At 41.0% G+C, this 27804-nt stretch overlaps 1 protein-coding gene and 1 long non-coding RNA gene across 5 annotated transcripts in view; one reads left to right on the forward strand and one right to left on the reverse strand.

Moving 5' to 3' along the window:
* Positions 1-5193: 5193 nt before the first annotated feature.
* The window catches only part of GCGR (glucagon receptor), a 36455-nt gene continuing 13844 nt past the window's right edge, over positions 5194-27804 (reverse strand). For all 3 annotated transcript variants that reach the window (XM_087922976.1, XM_026701839.2, XM_087922975.1), the window contains exons 2-14: positions 18151-18292; positions 17952-18060; positions 17234-17341; positions 16357-16472; positions 16112-16218; positions 15299-15452; positions 13134-13293; positions 11852-11912; positions 11529-11598; positions 8599-8687; positions 7973-8111; positions 7822-7863; positions 5194-7343 (exon numbers count right to left, since the gene is read on the reverse strand). In XM_087922976.1, the coding sequence (XP_087779102.1) occupies positions 7044-7343; positions 7822-7863; positions 7973-8111; positions 8599-8687; positions 11529-11598; positions 11852-11912; positions 13134-13293; positions 15299-15452; positions 16112-16218; positions 16357-16472; positions 17234-17341; positions 17952-18060; positions 18151-18204 (1509 nt within the window). In that variant the 5' untranslated portion in view covers positions 18205-18292 and the 3' untranslated portion in view covers positions 5194-7043. The remainder of the gene's footprint in view (positions 7344-7821; positions 7864-7972; positions 8112-8598; positions 8688-11528; positions 11599-11851; positions 11913-13133; positions 13294-15298; positions 15453-16111; positions 16219-16356; positions 16473-17233; positions 17342-17951; positions 18061-18150; positions 18293-27804) is intronic.
* LOC148127013 (uncharacterized) lies at positions 18469-27644 on the forward strand. Of its 2 annotated transcripts, none has more exons than XR_015741359.1 (3): positions 18469-18513; positions 18870-19014; positions 27562-27644. It is a non-coding gene; the product is annotated as an uncharacterized LOC148127013 (long non-coding RNA). The 2 variants fall into 2 exon arrangements; XR_015741360.1 differs by lacking the exon at positions 27562-27644 and adding an exon at positions 22612-22651.

Here is a 27804-nt window from a genome sequence, read left to right on the forward strand (position 1 = left end):
TCCTTTCCCTCCTCTCATTTAACACTTTCTATATCCCATAAACTGCCAGATGCAAGCAATCAGGACATGATAAGCTCCAGTTAAACTAATTTATTGCTCATGCCTATACATAAGAATCTAGTCAATTAGATAGTGAACACTATATTGGTGCTAGATAAGAGTTAACAGGATTCAAGAAGGGTTAGACTTAAACCACTTGTGGGAATGTAATGAGTCCAGGCTTATTCCTCTCTTTATACTGTGTATACATATACAGTGTACATAAGAGAAAAGATACATTTGTCAAGAGTCAAGAATCATGAGGTACAACACTTAATGATAGTCATAGGGTACAATAAGCAATCAAATCATACTAGGAAACAGTCAATATAAATCATAAGGATACAAGTGTCAAAGTTACAGTCATACAGTCACAAGTGGGAGGGGATGGGTGATAAGGAGTGGTGAGAAGATTAATAGTAATAGTAGTGCAGGCTTTGTAAATAGTTGACAGTGTTGAGGGAATTATTTGTTTAGCAGAGTGATGGCATTTGGAGAAAAACTGTCCTTGTGTCTAGTTGTTCTGGTGTGCAGTGCTCTATAGTGTCATTTTAAGGGTAGGAGCTGAAACCATTTATGTCCGTAAATATTTTCACAGCCCTCTTTTTGACTCGTGCAGTATACAGGTCCTCGATGGAAGGCAGGTTGGTAGTAATTGTTTTTTCTGCAATTCTAATTATCCTCTGAAGTAGGTGTCTGTCTTGTTGGGTTGCAGAACCAAACCAGACAGTTATAGAGGTACAGATGACAGGCTCAATAATTCCTCTGTAGAACTGTATCAGCAGCTCCTTGAGCAGTTTGAGCTTTCTGAGTTGGTGCAGAAAGAACATTCTTTGTTGTGCTTTTTTGATGACGTTTTTGATGTTAGGTGTCCATTTTAGGTCTTGTGATATGATAGAACCTAGAAATTTGAAGGTCTCTACTGTTGATACTGTGTAGTCTAGTATTGTAAGAGATGGTAGCATGGGAGGGTTTCTTCTAAAGTCTACCACCTTTTCTACAGTTTTGATTGCATTCAGTTCCAGATTCTTCCAGTTATAGCACGAGGCAAGTTGTACAACCTCCCGTCTGTATGCGGATTCGTTGTTTACTCGAATGAGACCAATCACTGTTGTATCATTTGCAAACTTCAGTATTTTAACAGATGTATCATTTGAGATTCAGTCATTGGTATATAGGGAGAAGAGAAGTGGAGAAAGCACACAGCCTTGGTGTGTGTGTGTGTGTGTGTTAATTGTACAGGTATCAGATGTGATTCTGCCTAGTTTCACCTGCTGCTTCCTGTCTGTTAGGAAGCTTATGATCCACTTACAAGTGTGTTCAGGTACCGCTAGTTGGTTTAATTTACTTAGAAGAGTGTCTGGAATGATGGTATTGAATGCTGAACTGAAGTCTACAAAGAGGACCATTACGTAGGTATTTGGAGATCAAGGTATTGTAGGATGTAGTGCAGAGCCATATTAACAGCATCATCTGTCAATCTATTTGCTCGGTATGCAAACTGTATGGGATCTAACAGCGGATCCGTGATGGTTTCCAGGAGGGACAGCACTAGCCTTTCAAAGGTTTTCATAACTATATATGTTAGAGCAACTGGTCTGTAGTCATTTAGTTCCCTGAGGGAGGGCTTCTTTGGCACTGGGGTGATAGTAAAGTTTTTGAAGCAGGAAGGAACATAGCACATCTCTAGTGATCTGTTGAAGATTCCGGTGAAGATGGGGGCCAATTGGTCAGCACAGATTTTTAAGCAAGAAGGAGTCTCCCTGTTACTTCCGAAACAAACAACTCAAGCCTTTCCAGCCACAAGAGACCCATTTCATTGTCCCAAGGGTGCTTTTTCAAGAAATGTCTTGGATGAGAAGTGAAAGAAAAACCAAAAAGTCCAGTTGCCTCTTGAAATAGCACCTTTGGGACAACCATGACCTGAATGACGGAGAATCTCTGTAGACCCATTTAATTGGTTCTACACTGTGCAAAGGGGAAAATATCTGCACATAGGGGGTCCATGGGTACAATTGTGCTATTTACTCCACCAGGATGTTTGGCCCTTTATACCCTAGCTCAAGGTTGGAGGTCCATAAGCAACAATTATTTTTCACAATAAAGGGCAGTACCTTGTGTCATTTGCCAAAGGGGGGACTTCTATAGTCACAGGATGTACAGGATGACTGGAATGGTGCTGATCACAGAGGGATCTCAGTTCCTTGGCAGGCACAAGTTACCTGGTGGGAAGCAGATAAGACTCTGTTCTGGCTGACTCTGACTCTGGCTCCATTAAGCCGTGGTGACGCAGTGGTTAGAATATAGGTTCAATCCTGACTGACACTCAAGGTTGACTCATCCTTCCATCCTTCCAAGGTCAGTAAAATGAGGAACTAGATTGTTGGGGGCAATATGGTGACGTTGTACACCACCCAGAGTGCGCTGTTAAATACTATGGGCAGTATATGTCTGAGTGCTATTGCTATTATCACCAACATTCAAAATCTGCACAAATTAATTGTGAATAAGCATAGGTGAGCAGTCTGTGATCTTGGAGAGGAAGCATTTTACAGATGCAGCATTAGGTAGTTGCACACATACATTTCCCAGCTCATGAGCAATCCACTCTGGAGCTAATAGAGTGCTCCCTATGAAAATGGGCTTGTAAGTAACAGTGATACTATGAGGTGATGTGATCATTTATTTGCCAAATAGGCAATTACTAAGCCGAAGTTTTCTGCTTATGCAGGAGTGAATGTTTACAATCACAAGTCCCCTGTACTATCCCCTTTTCTCTGCACTAGCAGTAGCAATCTTTAGTGGTTTGAATTACAAAAATGACTGGATTTGTGACAATGGCATAACTCATGGAAGGAGGGCAGATGGATTAGACAAGGCAGGTAAATTTCATGTCTTATGTTTATATGATCACAAAACATGTTTTTTTTAAAAATAATCATATGGAAAATCAAATGATTCCAAGCATCTGTGTTTTTTAAAATCTACCTTCTTCATTAAACTTAATGATTCATCAATGTAAGTTGAATAGAGCCAGAACATTAGGCAAGAACAGCTATTATTTTTGACACATACTGATTCTAAGCATCATCATGTTCCTTAAGGCCACTGACATGAGGAATGTTAATTTTCCAAAGACATATAGACCCATAACTAGTAAAGAATGAAGGCTGAAATTAAGGGTTATTTTAGTTTGATGGGAGGATTTGAGGGGGGAACAGAGTAAATGGAATAGAATACTAGGGTCGTGAGAAGAGCAAAATCTCTTTCAGAGGACAGGTGCACTTGTGTGTTTTGCTATCGGGTTGTAAAAATAAGTGAGATATCTGTAAGTGTTAGAAAGACACACACGTCATATGCATGGATTGTCAGCCATATTTACCTTCTCATAAAGTGCCTTTGTGTTCCAGCAATTTGCTTCAATTAGGCTCATTATCTTGGGCTGCCCCCAGGTGTCTGGTAAAGGCAGCAGCTCCCTTGGGGAGAGGAATAGATAGGGGCTCTGACTGTACTTATCAAAGGCTGCTGTGGCCTCTGAGCTTACGTTCCATTGCCCTTGACCTTGTAGGGTGTTAGCAGGTAGAGAAACAATAACTTCCTGGTAAACAGCCCTGTGTTGTTGTTTTTTCCTTCCTCCTCATTTTGCATTCAACTTTCCCTTTGAGTCTCTAGACTTGTAGTCTCCATCTCTTGCATAGTTGAAAAAAAACCACATTGTTAGAAGAGGCATTACTAGGCAGAAAGGTCACAGCTGAAAATGTAGCCTCAGAATTTATTTTAGCCCTTCACCTTAACAGTAGTTTATTCAAGAAGCAATGCTGAACTCAAAACAATAGCCTCTGGCTACGTATTGAGGTAGAAGCTGAAATCAAATGAAATCAAACTAATGACCTGTCACGAACTTACAGAGAAAATCGGAGATGACCTTCAGCTACTTCTATTTCACTTCTCTTCCCTCAGCCTGCTAATATTTTCTTTGAGGCAATTTCCTCCAATCTGGTAACTTCAAACTAGACTGGATTTGCAACTCTCATAAAGTTCCAGCTGTCATGGGGATTGATTGTGCTTGCTAGAGATAATGGGAATTGTAGGTAGCACATCTGGGAAGTTGGGGGAAGTTTACTTATGGAGTGGGGACCAAGCAGGTAAAGGATTCACAACGAAACTATTGGGAACTCAGCCAGGCTTGACCGTTTCACACATGGACAAGTGCAGTCTGGACCAACCAACCTATATGATTGTCTAATACTTTAGATTGAAGATCCTACTCTGAGCATTTTTGGCATGATTGGGTTATACTTACATAACAGCACAATGGCCTCTACAAAACTGGTGCATTTACTAGATAAGCTTTTCCTCCTGGTTCAAGTATTAAAACTGTTGGATTCCTAAAGCAGTCATTGGATGAGAATTATTTTGCCGAAGTCAGACAGTACATGTATGGCTTGGAATGAAACGCAGCTGTTCCTTTCCAGGATAACTCCATGTATGTAGATGTGATTCACCTTTTCCTTTTTGCTCCAATACTTCCCTCATTTTTCCTATTTTCTTCCACTGCTGTGAGAAGACTTGTAGGTAAGAAGAGATACGACACACCAGACCAAAAGTCCTATTTAGTTCAATGTTCCTATCAGATGCAATTGGGATTCTGCAAATGGAACATTAGCACACTGGCATTTCCCATTCATGTCCTCCAGCAATGAGCATCACAAGTCCTACTGCTTCTATTACTGGAAGTCTCACATACTAATGACTGGAAGCCTTCCCCTGTATGAAAACGATATTTCTGCTAACGTGGATTTAATAATGTCTGTAATGGAGATTGCTGAAACTAGTTACTAGCAACAGAGATTTTTCTAAGAATGAGCAGCAAGTCTATGACAGGAAACTCTTTGGTACATCCATGGCAGGAAAATTTGGGTCAGGGGAATACAGGAAAAAACGCAGGTGAGAATCATTGGAAGTAGGTGATGGAAAATTTGAGGTCACATTTGAAGTCTTGAATTCATACAACACATGCAGCCGTGGTCAAGTTAGTTACAATTTATGAAATTATCCCAATTCTGAAGATTAACACAACACACTGAACCTTAAACTAACAACCTGAGCTGGTTTGCCCCCAAACACAAAGTCATTAAATAGTCTGGTGAGTTGTGGCAGCTCAACTACAGAAATTTCTGTTTTATTCATATTGTGTTACAATCGAAGGATTTTTAAGGGATCATAAGGATGGGCATGCATGAAGTTATTCTGTGGCTGTTCATGATCAGAAGCAACATTTTTTTTTGTGCACATACCAATTTTAAAAATAAACAGGCAGACTATGATGCATTGCTCCATGACTAACTTCAAGAATCTGTGTGCTTTTTCTTAGGGTTGTCTGGATCAAAATGTTTCAATGCCCCTGGAAATGCCAGAGGAATTCTTCCATGCCTATTCTGGGGAGACAGAATCTTAGGCTTTGAAGGAGCCATTGCATAATCATAGAGGGCAATAATTACCTGTCTGTTGCAATGGTTCTAATTTAAACCTGTCACATAACTTTCCTATGAAGGTTAATGTGACCAGTGCAGGACAGCTGTTCCTGTCCATGTTAGTAACTGTTGTGTAGCCCAGTCCTTAAGTAAGATGAGCTGTGATGTGCATCAGGAGAAACTGTCCAAGTTGCCAAGACACATAACACCGTTTATTGAGGGTTTGATCTCCGGAACATTGGCACTGACATCACAGACACGGAGGCAGCCCTCAGCAAAAAATCAATTTACAGAATCATTCAGGGCAGAGTCATCCTGGGAACAAATGGAATAAGTGTTTCCACAGCACAGATGTAATGGCACAGCCATAAAGATGGTCAATAATATCTTCAGATGCTGCCTACTTAAGATCACAGGCAACACTTTGGGTACCACACTGTCACCTACCACAAAACAATGTGCAAATTATCTGATAACCCAAGTGAGCAGCTGACAGCAAAATGGCCAAATTTATGTTCAGGCTGTTTTGGATTGTGGTTGTGGTTAAGTGTAGGATAACAGCATTTTGCTGCCCAGAATCCTCTAATTCTCATTTCTAACCTCCAGTTAAGAGGGCCATTACAGCGTTACTAAGTGACTTCCTGAAATCACCCAGATGCTCAGGAGGACAAATTATGCCCCTAATTCTACAGATGGAGACCACCTCTGTTGAATACCATATCTTTTTCAAGAAGCATGGTCCTTATTCCTAAGGCGCTACCACTCCAGAGGCAAAAAGATTTTCAAGAAGGACTTTGGAGCTCTTGTGCTCAAACCCAAATTCTGCAATAACTAAACTTGGAAATAAAATATTTAGCTATACTGAACAATTATATAACTTTGCATGCTTTGCTGATGACTTGGTTTCCAAGACCTTTTTGGCAGAATTTTCCATCAGGATATAGCATGTTAGGGAATAGGCAGTAATTCTGAATACACTCCCTTATGACTAATTTTTAAAAAATTGCACAGCCCCTTCTGCTCCATTTGTTTATCTTTTAGCAAATACTGCTGATGCATTTTCAGCTTGTTCTTTATAAAAACAGAGCTAGAAAGGTTTCTGAGATTCTCAGTTTGATCAGCACCAATCAAGGTGCAATGTCTAAACTGTAGAATTTCAGATGTCCTAGCTACTGTACAGATTCTCTTTCCATCCAAAATCCACTTAATGTCATCTCCAACCTTTAGCCTATAACTCTCCCAGACCCATACCTGGGCTATCCCTGACTTGTTCCTTTCCGCTCACCTACAATGGAGTTAATCCATGGAATACTATGAATGCAGACAAGGAGGACAGGAGTCTCATCAGGATATGCCTCCCTATCTCAGAGAGGACACAACCAGACACTGAGATTTCAGTCCATTGGTCAGTTTCCAATCACACGTCCCACACAGTGTCTCCTGGACTCTCAGCTGTGTCATCCTTGCGTTGCAATATGGCTGTCTGATGAGAAAAGAATCAATGGGCCCAATTTGCTGGAGGCAACTACTTTAGATGTTGCTCTCTCCCCTCATGTCAGGAAATTCATAGCAAGGAGGTAGTTCATGCACAACTGGATTTTCACTGATGCTGCAGCGGGTCCTCTCCAAATACTGCGTGCTAGTATGTATAGTTCCTTGGCTGCAGCTGAGACCATTGACGTATTTGCCAACCAGTCTGTGCTTCTCGCAGGTGCTGCTGCTCCTCCCGTTACGGGCATTGGGGGTGTTGCTGTATGTGTGTTTATACTCTTCTTCTATGTCCCGACCAAGTTTCCAGCGTGACCATTTTTTGGTGAGTTCTGACTGTACCTATAGGGAGGACATACCACAAAAAGTTGGCTTTGTTGCCCTTTTGGTACCATTATTTGTAGCATCCTGATTTCCTTATACAACCCTACACCTCTATTTCCAGCATAGGACAGAGTATGGAAGTGTAAAAGGGGGAAAGGATGCTGGCTCTTGCCAATGAAAAAAATGACTTCAAATAATTTGATGTACAGTATAAGGCATCTACAACTACAAGTAACATTTTAAATCCAAACAGTATGTTAGATTTGGCAACTAAAATACCAGTTCTGTGATACAACCACATATGGATGTGTGAACTGAAAACTATAGTTATAGCTGCCCTTAATTGCTTCTCGATGAGTAGACCACTGAAACTCAAAAGGACATTGTACTTAGCTCCACCATCATTCAAATGATTGCAGCTTGAAATTCTGGACCTCTCATAATTTAGCCACAAGGGGCAAAGCCTGGCTCCCATATTTCTTTGTTTAAGACTCACCTCTTTGTTCACAAAGCAGTAGAGAATGGCCACAAGCATTCCCTAGGGATACAGAAGGGTAGTTACCAACATTGTAATAATAATTTCCAATAATAAAATTATATGGAAGATATGGAAGAGCCCATATATTAGTACAGTTCTTGTGTCTCACCTGAAAAGAGCCAAGAAAGAGGTCAAAGAACAGCTTGACAAAGCGCAGAGTGCCCTGGGCTTGCTCATCAATAACAAAGGCAAAAACCATCTCATGGATGCCCAGCAAAGGAATCAGAGTCAGGGTTGATTTCGCCAGCCTAAATGAACAGCAGGTGATTAGGGTTCATCGTAAGGAAAAACAGATGTGTAGGAAAGAGGCGCACCATTGTTTGTGGTGGAGACAAGCACTACATTCAGTCTTATTGAAGTGCTTCAGGAACTGCACACTCCCAGAAACTACGCAGATTCAAAACGGAATTTGAATTTGACATGATGTGAATTTAGTATCGTTACTGAGATCGCTTCCCCTTCATTTAATAGTTTCTTCTTTTTGTCACATTAAACATTTTTACATGCAAATTTATACTCAGAGTAAACTTTTATAGGCAGTCAACCAAAAGTTGGCAAGGGCTATAGTCTTAATGTATATGATAGCTATTTTAGAAACATATAGTTCATGGTGCGGACTCCAAACCCTACCCAGTTAGAAGGAATTGCCCTGACCTAGAAAGCCAAAGATATAATAGGGAGGGTGAAAAAAAATGTTCTTTTTTTCAAGAGGGAAATACCAAGAAGAGCCAGTACCGAAACTTGTAGTCTGTGTATCGCATCTGGTGGGCACGGAGCTTAGAGACCAAGATCTGAATTATACGGATGAAAATGAAGAAATTAATCTGAAAGAAAGAAAAAGCAGAGTGACTGAGTGGCAGGGAGGGATAGCATTGCATGAGTTGACCAGAGAACCATGCGTAGTAAAGATCTAGAGGATTCTTAAATAATATTATAGTTTTGATTTATTTTCTCACTCTTCCCAAATTTACAATGACTGTTTTGTAGCTTCTGTCCTGATCATTTCTATCCTTAATTAGTGCTATAAGATTTCCTAGAGAAAATATTTCACTGACCGTTCATAGGTAGACAGACTGTCAGGCTGTCAGGCAGAGAAGTCTTTTATTAATCATATGTTGGGACATAAGGATTTAAGAAAAGTGCTATAGACACACTTGATTCTGCAACTCACAAGAAAATGTATGTTCATTCCTGGAGAACCTCTGGTATTTTTTCAAAAATAAGTGGTGTGCTAGTGTGGCACTCATAAAATAATAACTCTTGTTAAGTTATCACATCAGACAAGTCAAAATCTTCAGCTGCTTCACATAAGCGGTCACTCAAATGTGGATGAGGACCTGGTGCTCAGACCACAGTATAGTTCCAGGATCGCAGGACTATGTTTCCTAATTGGTTTCAGTTAAGGCTGTGTAGCCTTTTGGAGTATGCAGAGCTGCTCATGTAATACCAGCTGCTAGCCTCTTAAATCAAAGTATCTTAAACTATTGTATCTTTTTGCAGGATCACGTTGCAGTTATGGAGGGCAACAAGGTGGGTTTCCAAATGTTTTCCGACCAGTTCTATAAGTGGTTCTATACACACACATGCGTGCCGGGCTCAAAGACCAACTTCTGTCCAAATGCTGGTGAGCTGAGCTGTTTCTTAGCTCAGCTGAAGTGCGGCAATCCACTCTGCCGTGCGAATCAGCTGAGCTAAAAAACAAGGGAATATAGGAGAGGTAACAGCAGGTGCAGGTGAGCGGGGCCAGTCGGAGGTGGTATTTGCCAGTTCTCTAAAACTAGTCAAAATTTCCGATACTGGTACACCAGAACCGGTCTGAACTGGCTGAATATCACTTCTGGAGGGCAGTTGTGTGATTCCCCCAAAAGGTTCATCTATTCCCCTGCAATGCACTGTTTCATTCTAATCCAAAGTGTTATACAGCCCTAGTTATATTCCTTTTACAACTAAACAATTGGGATCAAGTTATTCCCCCACCCCATTTCCAAATATACATGCTTATATGTACACTGGGCATTATTATTATACACAGGAAATGAAATGAGAAAAAGTCTGCTCGGTACAAAAATCAACTTGATTGCAATCTGAACATTTGAAGACCATATGATCAAAATGGATAGAATAAAACCCACGAATCCAGTATACGATGTATAAATGGAAGGGAACCCCCAGAGGTCACTTTATGCATATCACTCCAATTCAGTTCTGAGATGGGCAGCTGGCTATCAGCTGGGTTGGTTTCAAATAAGGATTGGACCAATTTATGGAAGTCGTGGGATCAAGGCTATTAGCCTTGATGACCGTGTGGTTCCCTTGGAAGGCCATCTGCTGCACAACCACGGAGCTTTCTTTTTGCAGAAAAGTCTGTGAAAACTAACTGCAGGACTAAAGATAGTCCTCAATTTATGACCACAACTACCAGTAGGATCTGAATTTCCATTGCTAAGCAAGGCAATTGTTAAGTGAGTTGCGCCTAATTTTATGACGGTTGTTAAGCAAATCACTCCAGTTGCAAAAGTGAACTATGCAGTCAGTAAGCAAATCTGGCCTCATTGACTTCACTGGTTGGAAGCTGGCTGGAAAGATCACAAGTGGTGATCCCATGATGCTGCAACCAGAGTAAATAGATGATGGTTGCCAAGTGCTGGAATCGTGATTACATGATTGTGGAGATCTTGTAAAGGTCATTGTAGCAGTAACGATAGCATTTAGACTTACATAAGTGCTTTAATTTATGGCACTCTGAGTGGTGTACAAATGGCAGCCTACTGCCCCTGACAATTGCAAGCAGGAGGTCCAGTTGCCAGTCACTTTTTTTCAGTACTGTTGTAACTTTGAACGGTTGCTAAATGAACGGCTGTAAGTGGAGGACTACCTACAGATGGGCCAGGAGGTTCATTCCATCAGCATACCCCTTATGTTTCCTTCTTTATGTGCCTATCCATTGAGGTCAATATGGGCCACATGTATTTGGCAGGCTGTGGCTCATCTGTGGGTCCTCCCTTAGCGCAATTCCAGCGCAAGATAGGGGACATCTTTTAAACAGGTTTTTTTTCTATCCCGAAAGAAGAGTTTTAGAATATAACATAATTTTTTTGAAGGCCTAAACTGGGTTTTGTTTTTTGTTTTTTGGGGGGGAATATTTGAAATTTCAGCTGTTTATTTGTAATAAGCAGTGATTTGAGCTTCACAATACTGTATTACATCCAAACTAGACTGTGTTGTTTCTCCGTGTCATATAATACATGTGGGTATATGCATAATTTTGTATCTATCAGTATTTATTTTGTCATGTTTATGTAGTGTATATTGGAGGTGGTGACCCTTTGAGAGCTGTATACAACAAAATTTCATTTTAATATATGCCGATTAGTATACATTCAAAGTGACAATAAAATTAATCTAACTTTATTTGTTGGTTGATTGATTATTGGAAGCCATCCTGAGATGCATAATTTTTTAAAATGTAACTAAAGACAGGAGGGAAAAATGAAACTTCTTCACAGCTCACAGGTAAATACTGTACACAGTCCCCCCCACTGCTGCCCTTAATTGGTTAAAAGAACATATAAAGAACACAGCTGAAAACAAGAAAATAATGCAGTTTTGAACAGAGCATTTAGCTCCCAAGGTTTCAACAAAGAAAAGAAAAAAGGGGGACTTACCAAAATGGCTAAGAATACAGGGAAACGCAGGATCCACCAGAAGCCCATATTATTATTGGTACTCCAACAACTGGGGGAGGGATGAAGAAAGAAAGAAAAAGAAAGAAAATGGGAACAGATTCTTATTCTTCAGCAATCTTTCCTGCTGCTCATATATTGTATGGTACGATTTCCTTGACCATACATTTCCAAATCTCATGTGAGTGGCACTTCCTAAAGCACCTGGTAATACTGGGGCTACAGAAAAACCGTAGCCAGCTTGTGCACCATCTACATGTGTGGTACTGCATTTTTGTGGCTTTTTTTTTTTTTTTGAAACTTACTGAATATTTTCGTAAAGATATTTGACCACCACCCATGGCACAATGAAGAGGATTGGGGCTCCTGGAAGGAAAAAAGGGAACAGAATTATGCAAGAAATGATCATCTTTTCAACACAGCCAAAAAGTCAGTGCAGAAGTTAATATTCTAGATTCCACCCAATATATATCTCCTGTAATTCCTAAAATATAGATATGAGGGAGGCAAGTTGTCAAACTTTTAGGTTTTCTCATTCAGTTTGTTGAAGTCACACAGATACTTATCTGTTTCAATGGCAATTGCCCCAGTACAAATAACATCTGGATTGGGACCTCTATAGGTACATAGTGATCAAACTCCCTAATCTTCAAGTCCTAATCCTGATCTGAGTTAGGCCTTCATGCAGGCAATTAACATGTTAAAAGCCAATGCAGAATTTCTGCTTGTACAATTGGGACCACAACTAATTTATTTTCATGTTTCTCAGATTCTGTTTTTATTGAGACCATCTAACTTTTCCTGACTTGCTCATTATATATGCTTCAAATCAGACGTGGGCAATGTAAGGTTCTCCAAGAACTCCAATTCTCCTTAGTCACAGTTGACATGGTCAATAAAGAGAAATAGCATTGTAAAAGCACAAGCTATTTAGATGAGACTTAGAAGGACAGGAACAAAAGTTAGAATTTCAGGTAGGATGTCGATGCTTCAATATATGCATTTTTTTTAAATCAAGCAATACTTATTCAATTGTTTTTAAAACACCTCTGCTACACAACTAAACATCTTGATCTTTTGGAAAGCTTGCAAAGAGCATCAGTTTTTCATTTACAGAGCAGAATGACAGCATCTTTCCCACTTGCAGGTAAAAGGGCTGAGCTGAACTGAACCTACAAAAACACATTCAGCCTTGGATCCAGAGACTCCCCATGGACAGACCACAGGACATTCCCACAAAAAGAAGACACAGGAAGAGATTTTCCACAATGCTTCCTTTCCTCGGAAGAGGTGTTCTGGAGAGTAACTGGACCCTCCTGAACAGTGTGGGAAATGGTAAGTGGGAGACTGCAATGAGAAGGCAATGTGTGAACTTCTGGAGGTTGCTGACTGCAGTTGTTATTATCAATAGAAACCACCGCCCCTCTTCGTTTGTCCAGAGGAAGATACCGCTGGATCTAAACCTAACTGCTAGTGGAACCAAAGGAGCAGTCTGGGTCCATAAATCCATACAGCTTGGCTATTCTCATAATCCTAACTGTTTCACTCGCTCTATGCCAAACACTCAACTCCCCATCCTGTACTCACCCCAGCCAATGCAGAGATAGAGGGTGAAATAGCTGCGTTCAGAGAAGACAGTCAACACCAGCAAGTTGTACAGATAAATCCCCTCGACGAGCAGCCAGCAATAGTTGGCCACAATACCATACTGCATAAACACTGTGGCTGCCTGGCACCCTGCTGCTACCTGGAGAAAGGAAGGAGTCAGGAAGAAGGATAATCCCTAAAACTTTAACCTTAAACTCTCTACTATTGACCTCACCCCTTTCCTAAGAGGTCTGTAGGGGGCGTGCATAAGCACACCAACGTGCCTACCGTCCCTGTCCTATTGTTTCTTTTATTTTTCTTATATGCATCCATGTACTCATAACTATGTTTATATTTATACCTATTATCTTGTAAGCGATTGACAAATCAAAATAAATAAAATAAAAATAAAATGTTGCTGTAAATGACAGGTTTCTGGGTTGGGAAGTATTTTTGTCCAAGCCAAGTAGCTCTTGTGTTGATGCCTGAAGGCAGAGTTTCTCAACCTTGGAAATTTTATAATGTATGGACTTCATACCTGTGGGCTGGGAAATCTTGAAGTTAGGGGTCCTTGGTGCACTCTGAGCTTGCTTGTCCCAGATGCTTTTTCAAGAGGCAACTGAACTTTCACATCTTTCTTTGAAGACGTTTTGCTTCTCATCTAAGAAGTTTCTTCAGCTCTGCCAAAGCGAATCACTAAACGTCTATGGAGATTCTCAGTCATCCAGGACATAGTTGTTCCAAAGGTGCTTTTTCAAGAGGTAACTGGACTTTCTGATTTTTCTTTGAAGATGTTTGGCTTCTCGTCCAAGAAGCTTCATCAGTGCTTGAGAATCTCCATAGCCGCCTGAGCTTGCTTGTTTCCTTGCAGGCATTTCATTATCCTAACTACGTAACAGGGCTAGTAAGGAGGGCTGTCAGTTTATATATTCTGGTGGTGGCTTGCCTGTCTATGTGGATGGGGGTGGTCTTAGATCTTGGGGTTGAAGTCCACACATCTTAAAGTCACTAAGACTGAGGAACATTGGCTTATGGTTAAAAAACTAGCAGTGGGGCAGCCTGTGGAGTCTTGGAGGAACAAAGAAAAGGATGAAACACTCTTTTGTCACTTTTACAAGGTTCAGAGCTTTCTGGGCAATGTATCAGCAGCCCTTCCTTGAATTGTGGGTTGCAGTTGTTAGTTGATAGAAATCGTTTGAAGAGAGCTAACAATGCTATTCCCTATATCCAGGATTACAAAATGGGTAATGTGTGACTTTCCAGATGTTGCCAAAGGAGAATCGCTGACAGGAGCTGCTGGGAAATGCAGTTCAGAATCTTCCAGAGGATCAGGTGTTCCTCACCAAGTAAATGTAGGAAGTACAAACACTAAATCATTGAATGGAGATTCTATAGCATGGCTCACTTTGAATCAAAGTCTAGCTCCAGGATGAGCTTCCACAAGGATCTTATCTTCAGCAGTTACATAAGTAAAACACAATACAGCATCCTGATGTGAAGGTTATGATATGTAGCACTATGCGGTAGAGAAACTGAATGTAAGTTTCAGCTGGCCTAAAAATGTTCTTTCCCACTAAGTTATTCTAAACCATCCCCAAACTTTTCAACGGTCCTTGGTTGTTTGGGCATGGGGACAGAAAAGCTGAGACCGTAAAATAGCAGAATGATGGGCATAAAATGGAGATTCTTAGACTGGAGGTTGGGACCTCTCAGAGACACACAAGGATCTTCAGGAAGTGTGGAGGGGAGGTAGAGTGTCACAATTTATTTAAAAACTGAAGGGGTAGCAGCACTGTCAAAACTCAGTCAGGCTTTTATCCCCCATTGTGAGCCTGCAGTGGGCCCCTATGGTTCTTGAAACCTGAGAACTTCTAGTGATACGGAGGAACCACCAAGTCTACTTATAAAAACATGTAATTCCATGTACATAAATTATTTAGACATATTAATTACTTGTCCATCCTAATTCATGATGGCAGGGGTGTCACAGAAGTTCATTTATCACTTGAGGGGGTTGCACTATCACAATGTTCAGAAACCCCTGTTTATTGGATCTGTACATATACAGGTGGGTGTTGGTTGGTTGGAAGCCTTACAGTGTAGCTGGAAACAGGAAACGGGAGAAAATAACATGAACAAGGGACTATAAAAGAGGGTGCTGTTACCTTGTCACTCTGCCAAAGGCTCACGTTGTAGTCATCAACCTTCTCACTGTAGCGAGTGTGGAGCAGCGTGTCGATGGTGAGCACTGAGACACCCTTCAGGATGAAGGAGGCGAAGAGGTTCATGTGGATGTAGTTGCGCATGCAGTGCAGCTTGCTGGAGAGCAGGGAGCGTGTCAAAAATGCCTGTCTATCTGGCTCAGGTCACGCTGCACTTCTCTGCCCAAACCTTCACCCCCACTGGGCCACTGCTCCTCCCATTCCCTTTTTTTGCCCCTTCACTCCATTCATCAGTTTTGAAATTTTATCATTCTCTTCAACCCCTTGCGGCAACCTCTCACATTAACAGCTCTAAAGAAAACCCAGTCTCTCCAGACTAGCTAGGTGTGTCTACTCCAGTGCATCTTCTCCCAAGTTGTGCCCAAAGTGGGATGAGATGGACTAGGGTTAAATGTCCTTTTAGTCATGACTTTCTCAATTTTGGTAACTTGAAGATGTTTTGATCTCAACTCCCCATCAGTGTTTTAATCAGGAGCGATTAAACTAGAAATTTTAGAGGTTGGACTTAAAGACGAGGGCTTCCCTCAGTAGAGGATAATATATATTTCAGAATAAGACAATCCACGCTTGTTTTGCTTGAGGGCCCCTTCTGCTCATGCTGAGTGGGGTCCTGGCAGCACTAATAGTAGGCCTGTGACCTCTACTAACCCCCTCCCCTTTCTTTTCTCCTCCCACTTTGAAGGAATCCACCTCATTCCAACTCTGCAAGGGTCAACCACCCCACCATCTCCAGGCCCGATCCAGTTTCCAAATCACCTGAAGCCTAGCAACACAGCCAAGGCCAGAAGCAGAGCGCAGAGGGACACTGAGTAGCCCACCGTGTACATCACTCTGAAGCTTCCGTAGATTCTATCAAACCACTCCTGGGAGGGGGAGGGGGGGAGAGAAGAGGAAAAGAGTTCGTCTGAATGCACAAAACCAATTCAGATCCTTTGTCTATTGGAAGCCAAAAAAAGATGATCTTGTAGAAATTAATAGAACTTAATTAGATCTCTGCTAACCTGGTCTTTCTTGTTGTCTATCATACATTGATCAGCATTGCGCAGTGACTTCCCTCCAGGACCAGTCACCCACTGTCCATCTGGACCACATTTCTTGAATACATAGCCATGCTTCACTACAGGAATAAAGAGGAACATTATTATAAATATATCTGACTTCATAGAGAATGTCTACCTGTTCTGAGCTTTAATCATCCATTGTTGGTTCTAATGTCTGTTCTAAATTTAAATTCTGGCACCCTTTGACTTTCCTTTCACCTTTCCCCAGAAAATTAGGCTAATCTTTTACACATTCACTTACCATTTCCCTTATTTTCTATTAGTTTTATGATCCTCTTTTCATTCAGAATCAAAACACTGTGTGTGTAAGCTTTTAAATTATATTTTAAAATTGATAAACTACATTAAATCTACTAAATTTTATGGAAGTATCTCAAATAATAGGTAACAAAACCTAAATAAATAAAACATTAAAAGACTTTCTAGAGCTTTGAAATAATAATGGCATAATCTATCATTCATTTTCCCCACTGTGAATTATAGACAATATGTAAGCATATTGACTAATATATGGCCATCTCTAAGGCTGAAAGTTGACATATATCATTGAATTTTTTACTACCTTACAGGCTTATATAATAGAAGAATACAGTACATCATATCTTCTTATTGTATCTCTCTGTGTTAGTCAAGGTAGGATAGTAGGTTGGTTTATTTCAATTACCCAATGAGCTTTCTTGGCTGCAGTGGAAGTGAAAGGGTTTCCCCAGTCCTGAGACATTATAATCACCACACACATTGTCTAGATACACACTGTCCATTTTCCCTGCTAAAGATATGGTGCAATGCCATCATCTCCCTAGTACAAATACTGTACCTTGATCATACCAGGGCAGGTACCAGGGGCAGGAAACGTTGACAGTGCTGTTGAGTTGTGCATCAGGCCAGCATGAATACTTATCAAAGGTTCGGTTACAAACCAAGTCTAGAGAAGAGAAGAAAATACAAAGATGGGTACAGCAATTATATGTATGGGTTTTTTCCCCCTTATTTTTATATTTTATTCTATTTCCATGACTATATCTTTTGTCTTGCATCTATCTTGTGGACCTAAAATATTTTATCCAATAAACTCTTTGGGGGATTTCACTAGACTTGACTCAAATAAGCTGTACTGAAGATATATCTGTGAGATCATTCCCCCTGCTTTATTCATGTGTGAAACCTATATGCTTGCCTAGTAGTTCCTGCCTTGTACTTCATTCATAAAACTCAGCCTTGAAACCATTTGTGTGTGTCTGTACATTCATGAATGCATCACTCTCAAGTAAAAAAGTAGTCTGCTAAGTTGCATTATACTATTTCTAGGATGTCTTTCCCCATTCCTCCAGTTTTCAAACTTCTTGCATAATAGTTTTCAGGATGTTATAAAAAAGCATAGGATCCCAGCTTTCAAAAGCATATGATTCTAACAGAATAAGCTGGAAGAAAATCAGTAAACACTCTGACAAACTGTCAATGCTTGCCCCTATTTCATTGTCCTTGTTCAGATAAATTGTCACTGATAGTCAATCTCCAGGGGGACCTTGTCTCACCAGTAGATGGTGGCCAAAGGCTCATATTGCGATGACATTCTTCACTGTAGGCCTTCCAACTTTCATATACATATTCATATACATATTCCATAACCTGGGCAGAAGCTCCCTGAGGAAAAGAAAAAAAAAAGGTGGACCGGCCTGCTTGATGTTTGTGTGTTTGATCTGAAACAGCCAGAAAAGAAGGAGGAATCCTTACCTGAAGGCAGAGCACCAGTGCAAGTAGGATTCCGAGAAGGTGTGACTGGGACATCCCTCTGGAGGGCTGCAGAACTGCATAGGGATGCTCCTGGAGCTGTTGGTATCCTACAAGATGTCCTACTGCTGTTTTATCAAGTGTCCTGCAAAGAAATAGGAAGGGGGAAAGCAAAGTTACTTATGCTTGCGTGCTCCTCGCTGCTCAAGTGTTAGTTCCAAGCTTCAGGAGCGTGTCTCCAAGGTTGATGACGCAGGCGGAGACAGGGTTTGCTGGGCTACATCCAGATAGTCAATCTAGTGCCAGCAAATCATGGATTGAAAGGAACCTGTCAGGAATAAACATGGCTGCTGAGCCTCCTCCCAGGTTAGATATTAAGGACTTACTAGTGTTTTGACTCTCTCTGGTTGGTGCTGGGGCCTCCCACACTGGAGCCAGAGGGAGTGGAGGACGCCCAACTTAGGGGGCTGCTTCGGATGCCAGCCATTGCAATTGGAGCCCGTTGGGGGAAGGGGAGTTATTTCTGAGCTGGATTTGGTTCCACCGCGGAGTGCTTAGAGTTGCAAGCACAAGGACTATGTTGCCTCAGAACCCTAGTGTGGTCTCGCCTTGCAGAGACTTACATACCTCACTCACAGACGAGCGCACGTTTGCCAAAGAATAATGTGCAGCCAAGTAAAAGAGTACATATAAACAAATAAAGCTGGAAGTTTTCTTTACAGAGGATCCAGCAATGGACCCCATGACTAAAAGCACATCTGGAACCAGGACGGCCACCTCAATTTTCCTGGAAAGGCACCTTGGCCTGCAGTATTGACTGACACGTTCCCCTTGCCAGGGAGCGGAAGAATTGCAGTGCTCTGGACGGTAAGTTAGTTGTGTGATGTGTGCATGGTAAATTCTCTGTCTATGGACAGAGGGCATAGAAAATAAAATGCATTAGAGACAGGTCTGGGGATTAAAGAGGAAGTTATGTGAGGGATATACAGGAACTGTGCTGTTTGGGGGAACCAGCAGAGGGTAGTATAGCTATGCAATCTCTGGGTACGCTAGCAATAAGAGGATGACACCCAAAGCCCATGTGCCTGAGTGCTTGCATGTTAGTAAGGTCAAATGTAACAGCGTGCATGGGAAAGCAAGGTTATGTTCCTTGGGCTACCAAGACGGAGGGGCTGAGGTCTGCTGAGCACAGGGGATTGGATGGCCTCTCAGTCCTGATCTCGTGGACACTGTTCTCTGCATTCCATCCCACTGACAGGCCTTGCATTCAAGCCAGAAGCAGCGACTCTCTCTCCTCCTGATTCAGCTGGTATCTCTCCCCCACCCCCACCTTCCCCCCAGTCCCTGTCCAAGAAAATAGGGAGGGATGAGGGAGAATGTGCCAGCACTGCTCTGGCTTGTTTACAGCTCCTGGCACGGTCCAGTCAGGACTCAAAAGGCAGTTAATCATTAACACCCTCCAGGGATGCCTGGCTTTTCAGGCCTTGTTGTCTCCTAACCCAAGAGCCCCCTTCCCGTGGCTGACAAAATCCCCCATGTGCCCAGAATCAGACTTCCTGGCTGGAAAGCTATGCTGGGTTCCCATGGGCTGTTGGGCAATGCCCTGTGTTCATATAGAATAAACTCCAAGACACTCATGAACTAATGCCTTCAATCCTTCTCTAATCTGGTTAAAGGGCTTCTGAATGGGACTGCAGTGCTCCAGACAAACAAGCTATTCTTTGCTGGGTACCTTGCAACAACAGGCCAAACTTTTGGCACCAGATACTGCCAGAGCTCTGCTTGGATTAAGAGGGGGCTGCTCCACTTACCCCGTGAAGCAAAAAGCCCTTGGCTTAGAGTTGGCACCTTGGAGGAAGCAACTTCCTGCCAGACACTAGAATTTCCCATTCTCCAGTATTCTCTGAGAGATGGAAAAGGACAACCAGAAAGCTGGGAGCATGCAAAACATCCCCTTGTCCTAGAAGGCAACAGCACCTTTCCAAAATTGTCAGGATGTGATTAATCCAGTTCTGTTTTAGTAAGAAAAGGAGTACCTGTGACTAATAATTCTTGCTCCTTCCCCTTCACAGCTCATGGAAACAACGTACTCATCTAGTAAATTAATTTAAGGCATTTGTAGATCACTATTGATCACAATGAATCCACTAAGTGGGTCACAATAATTTGAACCTATAGTGAAACCAGCATCCACTGATACAGGCAAGAATAGCATAAATCCAGAGCACTTGGTGATCCTTCAGTCACTATAGAAATAACTGGGCCTTCTCTGATATGATTAAATGGCAATGCATAAATACGATTTTTTTCAGCCATAGAAAGTCTAACTCAACGGTTTGACCTGAGCATTCTGTGTGTGAATACCTGCGTGGCCGTTTCACAAACCAATTTCCAAAGCACAAATCCTTTGAGTCTGTAATGCAATACTGTCTATACCTTGATGCATTTTTCTCTTCCACGCATGAAAGCTACTGATTTGCTCGTGTTTTACAAATTTTTTTTTCTACATATGCTTTGTATTTTTCCTTTTGCCCTCTTCAGCTTGAACCCAAAGTGATTTTAAAACTGAAGGCCACGCTCTATGGCTGGTCTGCATTTGATTGGAAGATGCCAGAGCCTTCTCAGTAGTTGCAGCGCAGGCTCAGCTTTTCCTCTTTGAAGACAAGGGCTTTCTATTCTTGTGTGCTTTGGTGTGATATACAATATTCTATGGATAAACTGCCTGCTGCTTTCAGGCATCAATCCAAGCACAGCATGCAATCTTGTTAGGCTCCGGGCAGCAGAGCAATGACTTCTGGCTCCCAATTAGCACTCAGCTATAAGGTCTGGCACCACAGAACGTTTAATGGAATAGCCGCTTTTGAACGTTTAGTTCATTTTCTTTTTGATGTCATCTCTTATGCCTCCTACACTTTTCACAACCTTTTTGCTCGTACACCTTCTTGTATTAATTATATTACCTTCCCATTCCTTATGCTGGTTTATGACCATAATAAAGTTTGATTCAATTTGATTTTGAGAACGTTATTGTTCATTACAATCCACTTTTGCAACCAGGGTGAAAGTAAGACATAATTGTGTAAAACAAAAAGAGCTGTGGAGATTTTAGACCCGTGGATTAGGAGGGAGATAATGTGTGAATTAGTTGTCGGTTTTAGTAACTAAAAATAGTTCTTCTATTTAATGATTACTGAGAACTGTTTGTTGAAAATCAGAGCACTGCATATATAACATCCTCCAAATTTTTTGCAGAGTCCAGGATATTAGATCAGTATTATCCAAGATGAGGTTTAAATCAAGGGCTTTCCACATTATGTAGAAATATGCATATCAGAATTGGTTGTTTTTCCCAGGGAAAAACAATTAGAGGGTAGAACATGGCACTTGGTTATTTTCTTTTTGGCTGTCTCTCTACTTTGGAGTGTTTCATAACTAACATGTGTCCCCTACTCCATTTTCACAGGAATAAGGAAATTCCACTTCAACTAGGTAACGCTTTTAACAACTACACAGTGTTGTGGAAGAATATTTTTTTAGGAATGTAACACAGGCCTGCATCATACAAATGCGTATAAGCACATGTTATATAAAGAATATAGTAACGCATGTAAACATTTGTGGCAGGTGAGTGAAACGATTATTTAAAGAGCTGTGAAAAGTGATTCTTGAGGATTAAGATAAAGTTACTGTGGAATACTTTTTTTAAAAAAAGAGATAAATAGATTCACAAGTGGAGGATAGTCAGATTTTAATGTTTGGTATTATTAGCTAAAAGCTTCATGGAGCCAAATAGATGTAAAGCCTTGAGTTATGCTTCCTTGTTTCAGAACTTCCATTACAATAGTAGAGCAAAATGTTTAGGGATGCACTGACATAAATTTATTGTCTTCTCTAGTTTGGACGTGGCATGGGATACCTGCCTTTCTACCATGTAATGCCACACTGTTTCCTTCTTCTCCCGTGTCCACAAGTGACTTTGATCAAGCTGTTTCTAATTTTCATGTCTTCATGAAAGAAGCTTTCTCTGATGAGCTGCAGGGAAACATGCATGCCCCTGAGGTGTTTTATAAGTAACTAGCCCTCCTCCATGGGCTACATAATGTGCAGGAGATCTCTGCGTGGTGCTTCTAAGACCGAGATAGCAAGTGAAGGAGTTGAAAAGTCCATATTATTTACTTATTTAACAAATTTCTACAGTTACCCGTTTCGGCCAAGGCAGCTCTGGGTGTCTACATACAACATGTTTATTAGGGTCCCATTTTAATTAGGCCAACAAAGGTCACAAAATGATTGAGGTTTTTTTTTAGCTGGGAGGCAACAGAAAAAGGGATGACTATGATTTTGCCAGAAAAGAATGATGCACTGTAAACAGAAAAAAATAGCATTTATTGGCCTAAAATAAGCCCTAATATTTTGATATATTTATTACTGAATTTCTGGATATACTGTCAATATCTTCTCTAGGTGAAGTCTGCCCTGCTGGGCTCAGCCCTGGAAATAAAGCCTTGAACTCCCTGATTTGATGCTCTACATCTAAATACTACACACTGAAGGCAGAACCAGAGTCTTACTGATCAGGACTGGGTAGTTTGCGTCCAGCTCTCTGTCTTCACAGTGTATTTTAAAATTCTCCATTAAATCCACAGCAAAAATACCACCCCTACCCCCTGTTCTATCCTGCTCCCAGTACTTTATTTTTTATTTATTTATTCGTCAAATTAAGTTATTCTTATCCTTGGGAAAAATCATGTTTCCTCTGAATAGCGTCTAACTGCTGCTGCCTGAGAGCTAGAAAGCTCATTAATCAGAGAGGCTGGAGGAAGCTAGCAGCATCAAGAGCTGTCCGTTCTGTTGGGATGTTGGGAGCTTTCTCCATATTAAAATAAGATAGACAAATACACGTGTCCCTTAATTGGATAGAGCCTGTACAGCCCCTGCTCACCTTGGCTCAGGTTCCTTGGCCCAGGCAAATTCCCCCTCTGGCAATTATATCTCCAGTCCAAAGCCAAAATGATAAGAAAGAGCCACCCCCTTCACTACTGGGAACTGCCCCTTTGGTGCTCCTATCAAACTTCAATGCAGATTTCCTTGTTGTGAAGGAAGAAGAAGAAGAAGAAACCCTTTTTCAACTTGCAACATCTGGAGATGGTCTCAAATTCCACACCCAGGAGAATTTAAGAGCCTTTGGGGTTGCTGGAATTTGCAGAGATATTGATATATGCATGCATTGGGAGGACAGCCTAATTTTATTCTGCATTAGCTTTCCACTGGAAGAGTTTTTTTTTTTTACTGTATTTGCTGGCAGAGAAGTACCCTCTAAGGAAGCCCAGTCACACGCTATCCTGGGAGCTGCAGATTCTTCCAGCAAAAGAGAACCCTTGCTCTAAATCTGCCCTTCCTAGAAATAATTCAGTTTGTGCTTCTTGATGTCCCTTAGCCCAGCTGGACATGCTACTTTCCTGGCCCAGTCCCTGAACTGAAAGGGCCTCTTCCTGCTCCAGCCCAGTCCTGTTGGGCAGGGATTTTCTGGACAGAAGCCAGTTTCTTTGTACCAGACACATCCAAGTAGTCTAACCCAAGCTGTATTACTACTCAGGCCCTCCTAATGGTTTTTGGAGTCTGCCTTGGGAAGAGGGAAAGGAAGACACACCCGTTGATTGTGCTCAGCTCAACCACAGTAATTGGAAACGTGTTCTCCCTGCTGGAGTGGCCTCTCTTCTCCATGCTTGGTGAACGTGCTCTAATGACTAATGACCCTGTTGTGCAGGCTAATGACCCTGGCCCCCGGGAAGAAAGTATCAAGGACTTCCTAAAACTGATTCTCCGCAGCACCCAAATTTACTGATTCATGACATAAGCATAGCGGGTTAGGAAAGGAAAACTCATGTTGTCAAAGTTCAATCTATCTTGCAAGATTATAAAATGCAATTGTAAAACTACAATTACTTTTTTGCTTATCAATTAAAATGGGAAAGGACGCTCAAGGAAGGAAAAAAAAAACCCCTGCATTACTCCATAAACGCTGGAAACTTCCACTGAAAACAGATTATCCATAAATTGAACTACACTAGTTGAGCATTCCAATTTCATCCTTAATAAGCAAAACGTTTAACAGATTAAAGCCATTTAAATTATTTAGTGCATCATAAGGCTTCATTATCATAATGCATCTACCTATGAAACAATACATAACATGAAGCACAAAGGCTTTCTTTCCACTTGTTTCCATCTTTTCTATGTATTTGCTTCAGAAAATTAGCCAATTATTGGATCCTTGAATCTTAAACTCTTTAACGTTTTAAATTAGGCCTTTTCCTTCCATCAACTAATATTCTATAAACTGCAAGAATGCAGCAAAATCTTGATATTCCAGAAAAAACCTTTAATGGCAGTAATTAAAGTATAAAGAGTATAATTTAAATGAAAGCACAATAATAGGCAATAATTCCTAATAGGCTTTCTCCTTCCAAACCAGGTTTTATATAAGCTCGTGACAAAACTGATAATATTTGACAATCACAACTACATTCCTGCCTAAACGAGATATTTGGAGACAGGAAACTTCATGTAAAATCTCAAGTTATCCAGTGTAACTTTCCAGCAAAGATTGCTAGTAACTGACATGTTGGGTTATTGCTCCTCACAGAATTATTTTGGCCATCAAACACAATCCCCTGCTCTATGCAAACATTCAGATGAGTGCATCCTTGAGAGGTGGTTCTCTTCTCTCTGTCTGAACCTATCCAGAGAGTTATAGATAGCTCTGCTGCCCTGTTGCAACAAACAACAACAAAAAGAAGTCTTATGGGCCCTTGTAGACTGACACATTTAGGGCATAATAGATAAGAGTCCACTTCCTCAGTTTCATTTGATGAAGTGAAAGCCAGTCCATGAAAGTTTCTGCCATGACAAGCTCAGAATCACAGAATTACAGAGTTGGAAGAGACCATTTAGGCCATCAAATCCGATCCTCTGCTGAGCACAAGAGTCCTAATTACAATTTCTCAACAGATGGCTATTTATTTTCTGCTCGAATACATCCAGTGAATGAGTGCCCACCACCTCTCTTGGTAACTGGTTCCACTGTTAAAATATTCCTTATTATGAATTTTACCCCCTTAACACTCAAACAGGATCCACCTGAAAGGCAATTGCATTATTGTGTGCCTTAAATAGGTCTCAATCTTTTTTTTCTTCATTATGACATCCTTTAAAGTATATGAAGAGTTCTATCACTTGGGTTATCCCTATTTGGGCTGCAAAAATGCAGAAATCATTGTGGCAAATGCACTTGTATATTTCTCTTGGGTTTTGTTTTGTTTTGTTTTTACAGCCAAGCCAAAAGGGCCATCGAGGGTTGTAATTAATGATGGAGAAGGAGAGATGCATCTTAGCAGCCTCAAATAGCCAAGAGGAATGTAGCAGATGCTAATCCCTATCTTCTCACTAGTTGAGATAGCAATAGCACTTAGATTTATATACTGCTCCATAGTGCTTTCCAGAACTCTCTGAGCAGTTTACAAATGTTATTACGTTGCTCCCAGAGATCATGAATGAGAGGTCATAAATCATTTGTATGCCAAGACTTGTGCTGCAGAAAGACAGAAAACATTAAAATTGGATCAGCTACAGACAAAAAAACTATCTCCAAGGTGGTCTGGGAATAAGCCAATGCTGCATCCTGAGACCTCTTCCAAACATAGCAAGTGGGGCATCTTTGAACATGTGGAAGAGCTTAAAGCCACAAATTGGGGATGGGGAAGTTGAAATGAAAGAAAGCCCCTTAAATAAATGTTTATGTGGTTTGAAATGGGTCAGTGCCATTCTACAACTTTACTGAAAGGGAAGGAGAGTAGAACAGTAACTTTTAGGGGAGAAAAATAAAGAGGTTATGGAAATGAAATTTATTTTAGGAGCAACTCTTTTCTGCCTATTTGTCAGACCTCTGTGCAAGATTCTAAACTACAAGTGCCCATATTAGATCCAGAGAATTGCCGAGTTCAAGAAAGAGAACTGCATGCGTATCTCTGGGATTACTTCATGGTCCAAATTTAAATGTGTGACTTATCCTGCAACACAGTTTCAGTTACCTTTGCTTTTGATGTCTTATCTTCACTTTTAGCCTCATTTAATTTGATGAACCATCTGGAGGGAGGCTTGACCTACATGTCTGGTGGTTCCTATCAGACAGAGAGCTCTGGATTCTATCCATTCAAGAGACTGGAGATGCACTGGTTGAAATGTTATTTTTACGCACAGACTAAAACGTATCACTGTACAGCTGCCTTTGCACAGATCATCATAACACAAGGCTAAATGATCTTGAGAAGGTTTTTGATTCATAGTTCCAGGAGAATACATGAGGCCATGACTAAAGAATGAAGGAAAGGACAAGAATAGCACTGCTCACTATACTAAACATCTGGATGATGTATAACAAAAAGCAGGCAACCCTCATGGCCAGAGAAGCTCCAATTTTACTTTTCAAAATTTGGAGATGGAGTGGAATCCATGGCTTACAAGCTCCTAGTGAGTGATTCCTAGAGCCAGAACTGAGACTTTCAGACTTGGCTAGGTGATTAATGGGCCAAATCAATGCACTAAATTTTGATAGTGCACTACACCTCTATTTTGTTCCTTTTTTAAAAAAAATGTTGAAAGTTTTATCTACCAATTTTGGTGCGGTATGGATGAACCATTTGGTGGCATTAAAAATGGATGCTATCCAGGGCCTGTATTATACAATTTTCCCATCTCATAGTCAATATGCAAACAAATAAATCACTATATTTCTGAAATATTGACATCATGCTGGCCACATGACTGTGGAAACGGCTTTGGACAGCACTGGCTTAATGGATGAGCACTGCCTGCTACAGTCAGCAGTGACTAGCAGAAGAAGATCTGCAGGGACTCCCTTTTTTACCCTTCTGAAATGTATGGGATGAGTTTTACTTTAAAATAGAACAACTATGGTTGGCAATACTAACAACCCTCCATTTGAGAACACCCTTCATTACTCTGGGATTCCTTTCTGAATAAATTATAACGCCATGGGAATGGAAGTGCTGGAAGAGACCTTGCTCTGACCCCACCGCCCACGGCAGGAATTCATTATTAGAGCATCCCAAAGAGATGGCGTTTGGTGACGATTATATAAGGAATTAGCCCCATTGTACATTTTAGCAATGTATCGCAAGACAGGAGTGTGCATAGGACAAGGATTAGAAATCAAAAACAAGATTAAGTGAGCTCTGGGTATATCACTGGGTGAAACCTCATCATCCGAGATGATCTTGAAGAAATTTGTTTTTCAATGCTAATAATAAAGTTAGAACCTAACTGTGAAAAATAGAACCTCTCTGTTAATCCTAGCCAGGATAAAATTTCTACTGATTTCTGCCATTGTCTCAGAGGATGGAGACAGGGGGAACCCTGTACTCAAAAGAAAATGATCAAAAGAAGACCATCAAAAGAAAATGATGGTCATGGCATATATGTAGGTCTAGGTGTGTCTTTTCCCGTGTAAGATTAAGAGTATCTTGGTGACGTTTCAGTGAGGTCCCACTCGCCATCCTCAGGCTGGTGCTTTTGGCTTCATGCCAGTGCAAGCAGGTACGAAGCTGAAAGCACCAGCCTGAGGATGGCGAGTGGGAC

The sequence above is a fragment of the Pseudonaja textilis genome, chromosome 2, assembly GCF_049901715.1.
Source record: "Pseudonaja textilis isolate UNSWEBS1 chromosome 2, rPseTex1.2, whole genome shotgun sequence".
Classification (NCBI taxonomy): domain Eukaryota; kingdom Metazoa; phylum Chordata; class Lepidosauria; order Squamata; family Elapidae; genus Pseudonaja; species Pseudonaja textilis.